This window comes from Nicotiana tabacum, chromosome 1 (genome assembly GCF_000715075.1).
Source record: "Nicotiana tabacum cultivar K326 chromosome 1, ASM71507v2, whole genome shotgun sequence".
Taxonomy (NCBI): domain Eukaryota; kingdom Viridiplantae; phylum Streptophyta; class Magnoliopsida; order Solanales; family Solanaceae; genus Nicotiana; species Nicotiana tabacum.
The window spans coordinates 16,272,606-16,279,571 of NC_134080.1; the positions used below are offsets into that span (position 1 = coordinate 16,272,606).

Below are 6,966 nucleotides of genomic sequence, written 5' to 3' on the forward strand. Positions count from 1 at the left end.
TGTGACTATAAATGCTTATGATTAAGGAAATATAAAAAATATGCAAATCTTTTTGAAACGGACTAGTAAGAAAATAGTGACAATCTTTTTGGGGAGTAATGTACTTGCAGAGAAAGCATCAAATTTATTTTTCTAACAACAAAATCATTAAACTTTCACTAAATTTCATAAAATATCATTCTTGCCAAAATACGGTCACACACAAATATGAGAATTGGAAGAAAGACGAAATAAAATGAGTCAAAACACATTGAATTCGGTATTGGGGCATTTATTCAAGAGCTTAGGGATATATACACCCAGTGAAAGCCAATTAAGCCTACACCTCTGAAAGTCTCCAGTCCCCTACTACAAGAGTGAGCTGAGGGAAGAACCGCTTCATAATGTTTGCCAACAATTTCTGCTAACAAACTAATATTCCTAATTCAGAATAATCAAACAGAAAACAGTATAGTCTATAAGTCGTATGATGTCTATGTTAAAACATTTTCAATCTATTCCAGCATTAATTTGTTGGAGGAAGTGAGGCCACCATCCACTGCGGAATGAGCAATGACATAGCGAGATACCAAGTAAAACAAGTAGTAGGCGAGATAATGAGAGCCAGAAGTTAGTATAAAGGAGCAACCGCCACTTCACCCTGCAGCATACTTCCTCTTGCTGAACTGAATCTGTTGGTCAAGTTTGTGTCGATACCATCTCAAAGCGCACACAAGTCTTCATGAACAAAGGGTAAATCTTCAAGGGATGCAGCCATGGGCAGAAGCCAACGCATTTTACACAGGTTTATGGGTCCACAGAAACTGATCTGGAGGCAGCACTCAGAACTCATCCCTAAGTGTTGAATGTTGAATTTGCTCTGGATTTAAATGGTGAACATATTACTAGCAACAGATCCTGATAATTATGAGTCGAAATTTCAAGAATGGAAAGGATACGGAAAACATAGGCATGAAGGACACATGCAGAATATAACTTCAGAAACACATAGGCATGAAGGGCATATGCAGAATATAACTTCAGAAACACATTCCATAATCCTCACTCCTGTGTGAAATTTAAAATTGTAACTTGTAAGTAATTGTCGCATTGCTTGTTGCTACATAGAGAAATCAATCAGTAGTCAGCATTATTCACTAATTGCTCCCGGTAATACCAGTAATAACCAACAATGCAATAAAACCTAATACTCCTTTATGCACAATATTGCAAGTCAATGGAGTTCAGACAATGAGCATTCTCATCACATAAAAGAAGCCAAAATCTTCTGCATTCACCTTATCTTACAAATTTCTGGTGCGCATTAATCCTGCATAATCAATGTCCACGATTGTGTGTTTTATTCATGTCATGAAACCTCAAGTGACTAATGATTCATTGTGAACATGTGCTCTTATTTTGGTAATATTACCAACTTCAGGTAAATAGGCCACAGCTAAAATTATCCCAACTAAAAATAGACTAAGGTGAAATTAACAGTTTTGAGTCAATGACTTCGACATAAATTTAAAGCCGAATAGCAATAACTTCGGCACTGGTCTCTCACAAAAATACCGGCCGAAAAATTTATCACTCCGTATATGAGGAGAAAAGCCAAATACTCAGAAAACACTTGTTCTGGCGGTAAAATCAACTCCAATTAGTGCACAAATTCTCTCCCAGATGATTTATAGGTTAGCTGAATGACCAGACGAGGGGGTATAGAAGGCTAAAGCTACAATAAATACAGCTAACTATCAATCATGACTAACGTCTTGCACTAACATTTTTTTATAAGGTAAATAATTATTAATAATTGAAAAATTCTCGGGTTGCACTTACAGGGTATGCACCCAGTCCAAATATTTGGATTGCAAGTCTAGCAACTTCCTTAACAGATTTTATTTTCGGAAAAAAAAAAAAAAAATCTCAACAGATGTGCCTTTGTCTTGACCCAAAGCATTTTCACCGGAGCCAAAACCAAGGCAAGCTGCAGCTTAAAGGAGTATGAAAGCACAAGTAATGAGAGTCAGATATATAGTATACCTCAACTCTTTATAGACGTGCACTGATTTTATTCATGGTTAATGAATCCGTAGCCCCTGACATGGAATCATGTATTACTTGTCCAACCCCTTTTGGTGTTTTCTTGCTAGTATTTTGATAACAAAGATAAGAAAGTGACTGCAACCATGAAACCAATGTCGGTTTCCGTATAACATCATCCGATTCTGCAACATGTTGATATAACTCGTTGAGAATCATATCCTGGCCATTGGAAGGTAAACGAACGACCAACTGCGCCAGTAACTTCATTAAACTAGGCAGAACCTGAGAGCAAAAAAATGTTTTTATTTGCCATTTCAAGTACATTATGTTGACATAGTAGGCATAAACCATGGCTAGGAAACCTAAGACAAAATCAGCATTTGCATAGTTGAAGCATCTCTCCATTTTCTCTTTTCCATTTTAGAAAGCTTCTATCTTAATTCAAGAAAGAGCTCCTATAATTTATTCCAAATACCTAAATTTTCAAATGAACGAAGAAACAAGAAGTTAAACCGTTAAAGTGAAGTAGCACCCATATTGAGTGTTTGCTATCAATAAAATGCATGTGTCCCTTATGATTTACTTATAACTGCCTAGCATTAGGTTGCCCAGTTGAAGTCAAACATTATTGCCATTTACCTGTATATCAACAAGAGAAAGGAGACGTAAAAGCAAATCCAACATCTGCTTGAAAGGCTCCAACTCTCCATCCCAACTCTTCCACAAGTCATTTTTTGGAGTAGTATTGACTGAACTACAAAGGCTATCAGCTTTTTCAATGAGACAGGAGATGCAATAGAATATAGACGGGCTTCCAGCAGGCAAATGTCTAACCAGTGCAACAACTCCAGAAGCGAGTCCCTCAAAAGGAGTAAACCCAGGATATCCCTAAACTTTCAGTTAAATCAGAAAACAAGTTCAAGCATCACAGCAATTAAGTTTGATAACTTCTATTACCTCTAAAGATCTCTTGACATAATAGAATACAAGTTGCTCCTTTAAAGTAACTCTTTCATCTAGGTCAGCATCCTTCCCAGAGGACATGAAAGCGACAAACACTGAGTGTGAGGCTTTAGCCACTTTCCCAGTTGGATGCCCCATGTATCTGGTTAAACATATTAAGGAAATTTTCATAAATTCAACCAAGTTTAGCTTTCCTACTTGTTTCTAGATCTATCCATCAGATGCAGGATACAGGAACATGGTTGGAGCCAGCACCTTGCGGAATACAGAGGCTGGTATACATTCTACGCAAGTTGGGATTACTCGCAGATAAAATAATATCCGAGCAGTCTGCACTTCATCAGTAGTCCAAAGATATTCCATTTTCTGAAAGCTAGTAGGTACTGCAAGGAAAAAGGTAATGTTTTGTGAAAGACTGTAATAGAGCAAACATACTGACAATTACAAACGTGCAAGGAAAAAAAAAAAGTCACAACCAGCTTGGTTTGTCAAATCATCATAAGATGGAAGAGACTCCACGAATGAGACACAGGCAGATTCATTCTCCTGAACCCTAGTAACAACTGCTCTAATCGTATCCATATACTCTGGCAAACGCATTCTGCGAAAATATTCCATACAAGAAAATGCAACCAATATCCTCACTGAAAGTCTCATTTGAATTTCTTGGGGAGCACCTAAACCTAACTTGTGCTTTGTTACTGCCAAGGCAAAGAACACAACCATGAAGAAAGCAGATTCAGCAATTTTTTCCAGATTCCCTAATAGTGCTTCCTCCCTATCTCGAAGCATCAAAGCAACCTGCCGATGCCACATATAGACATCCCGACAGTAATTCCATATGATATCCTCTACTATACTTCGGTTTTCTTCATCTGCCAAGACATACTGATTGCAAAAAACACCAGTTATGGCTCCTGCTTCCTTAAAAATAATGCTGTCTAGATGTTGCTGGACCTCATTGAGAACTAATCCCACCAAGTTTCCAGAAGGTGATTCTTGGATTTTGACATAAATACGTGGCAAGGGGAAGATTTCAGTCAGCAATGCTGTAGTGAGGCATAGAAACACATGAGCTTGGTAAGAAAATGGACCAATTTTAGATAAAGCTAATGATAGACACTGTAACAAAAAGGAGTTTCTTGGCTCCACGGTAGCATAATCAGCATCTCTGGCACTAGAAACTAAACCATGAGCAATAATCTCGATACGTCCCTCTGCAGAAGTCTTAAACTCCATTAATGCTTTCTGTTCAGATCTATTGATGACTCGTAATACTCCAGCAGCAGCCATGACTACAGCAAACAAAGAGAATGCTGGTCGTGTATTCTTCAATACCTCTCTACTGAAAAGATCAATCTTGTCTGCAGAGTGGGAATTGATAAAATTTGAAAAACTCCATTCCATTAGATGCAGTACCATGAGCCCATTAGACACACTAGCAGAAGGACCATCACTTTTATCCCACAATTCCATTAAACAACAGAGAAGTTTAACAAAATAAATGTTCACAGAAGAAGATAAGGCATAGCCAATTCCTGCAAGAACATTGGGGATTGCCCTTTCAGACAAGCGGATCAATCTATAGTCTTCTTCAAGGAGCTGGCAGAGCAATTTCAAGCAGACCGTTTTAGATTTTTCGGATGCTGAAGGTACAAAAGAAAGAGCACCAAGGAGGAGAACACCTTCAGAGAAGAAAGATAAGCTTTTGTTCGAATGAATATGTCCAGAGAAAAGGTGCAAGAGGACCTCCACCGCTGAATCAATGACCCCAGGAGAATGTCTAGATGATTTCCTAACCCAAATATACAGAAGCCTGACAAATAAAGGATAAGATTCCTGCGGAAGGGAGACTTTTTGTGAGGACAAAATAGAGAGAAGAAGCTTTGCTTGTGGATCAGCAATATAAAGAGAGAATTGCGCATTGACGAGTGTCCTTAGAGATTGGAGGTGATTTGAATGGAATGACTTATTTTGAAGGGAGTCCCTAAGATCAGCCCATGCTCGGATGATATTTTGGGCTGATGTTGAAGAAGGATGTCTCAACGTTGTATTCTCGTGGATGCCACTGCTGCTGCATAGCCATTCTTCAAGGAATACATATTCAGCTTTCTTTGCCATCATGTAAATTATACAACTGCAACATCAAACGTTGCCAGTAATCAAAAAAAGAGACTGCTACATGCGCTAAAGCATAATTAAGAGCCCACTAATTATCTAACCACGTCTCATCAATGAACTATAATCACAACAAAATTTGCACCAAATGCGAGTGCAAGATTTAGGTGATTAAAAGTTACCCACCACCTTATGACATATTTTTCGCACCAGCAAACCCCGCTTCATGAAAACAAAAGTAACTAGCAATGATTTGCTTTCAGATCTCAAAAGGATTATCCCCCTTATAAGCTGGGAAAAGAGGGGGAAGGGGTCGGCTTTATTTAGTCAATAGAGTTAGTCAACAATAGAATTTTTACTCAATAGATATAGCGAGAGAAGTGTTATAGATAACATTTTTGCTCCAGTCTTCTGAACTGATCAAAGAGAAGAGGTGTAAAAGAAAAGACAGAGTTTACTCAAAAGAGTTGAATAAGGGAAGGTTTTTTTTTCCTTATCAATTTTAAATTCATTAAGCAACAAACGATAATGACAAGTAGGATGATTTTCTAGAATTCTCTCCAGCACATTGTCATTTCGAAAGAAAGATCACAACATGTTGGGAAAATACACCATCAAATTCATCGCAAGTTTTTTTTATAGGAACAACAACAACTACTCCTCAATCCTAAACAAGTTTGGGTCGGCTATATGAATACCACGTTACCCATTTGAACTGTTTATTTTCCCAACCAAAAAAAAAAAAAAGAAGTAGCACTGACTATGTAAGGCTTCTCTAATCAAAAAGAAAATTAAGCTAAACGCACAAGGGAAACTTGAAATGAAAATTTATAGTCAAAAGCAAAATTCAGAAATCTTAGTTGCAAGATAAAGGGAAAGCCAATAGCCAAGCAAATATTAGAGTCAGAGACGATTCAGAAAGCAAAAATATTTACTTTCTAACAACATTAACATCTCTTAGGACTTTCTTCGAACAGGAAGCAAGCAGCAGATGAAACACTTGTATGTCAATATCTAACAGCAATTTATGTGTAAAACTGAGAAATTGACTACAATAAGTATAATTTGGCAAATTACATAAAACCATAGAGGAAAATTCGAAACTTTACCCTTCTACGAGCTGTCACTTGAGTGCCAAGGAAGTTCCAAAACAGAAGTTGCTGCAAGATTTGAAAAGTTTTTGTTTTATAATCATATGAAAAAATATGGACCCTTTTTCACCAATTGCAATAAACCAGAATTTTATGGTCAATTATCATGCAATTAAACTGTTTTTCTACAATTGCAGAGGAGAAAAGAAGATTGTGTAAAGTTGGAGGGCTACGGTGACATAAGGAGTAACTACCGTTCTATTTACACCTTGTTTGGATTGTTGTTGCTTGTCGTTTCATAATGTATCGTGTTGTATTGTATTGTATTGTACTATATCGCTTGATGAATACAATATTTAGATGAATTGTGTCGTTCACATGAATAAACTTGCAATATTATAAAGAAAGATTGTGATGCGGCATATCAAAACGATAGGGTAAATGATAAAATAATATTATTTAATAATAATGAAGGGTGAGATTGAGAGAAAAAGACAAAATAACGACGCGACCACACCAAATCGGTCGTTACATAAAGTGGCGCATTTCATCGTTACGTATTGACGGATTTAACGATCCAATACAATAAAATTTAAGTAACAATCAAAACAAACATTGTTTTTAAAATAACAATACGATACAATACAATAGGTAACAACCATCCAAACAAGCTATTAATATTTATTTATTTATTTATTTCGTCTAGCTGACACTATATTCAAGAAAAATATTATAGTATATAACACATATTGCAGCGAGAATTTAA

At 36.7% G+C, this 6,966-nt stretch overlaps 1 protein-coding gene across 2 annotated transcripts; it reads right to left on the minus strand.

Annotated features, from left to right (window-relative positions):
* Positions 1 to 250: 250 nt before the first annotated feature.
* On the minus strand, positions 251 to 6,476 carry LOC107760941 (uncharacterized). 2 transcript variants are annotated; one of them, XM_075241579.1, is made up of 7 exons: positions 6,219 to 6,476; positions 3,468 to 5,128; positions 3,224 to 3,374; positions 2,986 to 3,133; positions 2,668 to 2,916; positions 2,026 to 2,310; positions 251 to 859 (listed from the first exon to the last, which is right to left on the minus strand). In XM_075241579.1, the coding sequence occupies exons 2-6, from the start codon at positions 5,113 to 5,115 to the stop codon at positions 2,035 to 2,037; spliced, it is 2,472 nt and encodes an 823-aa protein (XP_075097680.1). In that variant the 5' UTR covers positions 5,116 to 5,128; positions 6,219 to 6,476; the 3' UTR covers positions 251 to 859; positions 2,026 to 2,034. The 2 variants fall into 2 exon arrangements, with proteins under 2 accessions (XP_075097680.1, XP_075097635.1); XM_075241534.1 differs by having other exon boundaries at positions 251 to 1,047.
* Positions 6,477 to 6,966: the final 490 nt, after the last annotated feature.

What these genes read in the sequence shown, in the direction of transcription:
- LOC107760941 (XM_075241579.1), bottom strand. Translation starts at nt 5,115, where the DNA reads ATGATGGCAAAGAAAGCTGAATATGTATTCCTTGAAGAATGGCTATGC. An exon ending in ATGTCAAGAGATCTTTAGAG is followed by an intron (nt 2,917 to 2,985) that starts GTAATAGAAGTT and finishes CTGAAAGTTTAG; the next exon opens with GGATATCCTGGGTTTACTCC. An exon ending in TTTCTCTTGTTGATATACAG is followed by an intron (nt 2,311 to 2,667) that starts GTAAATGGCAAT and finishes TTTTGCTCTCAG; the next exon opens with GTTCTGCCTAGTTTAATGAA.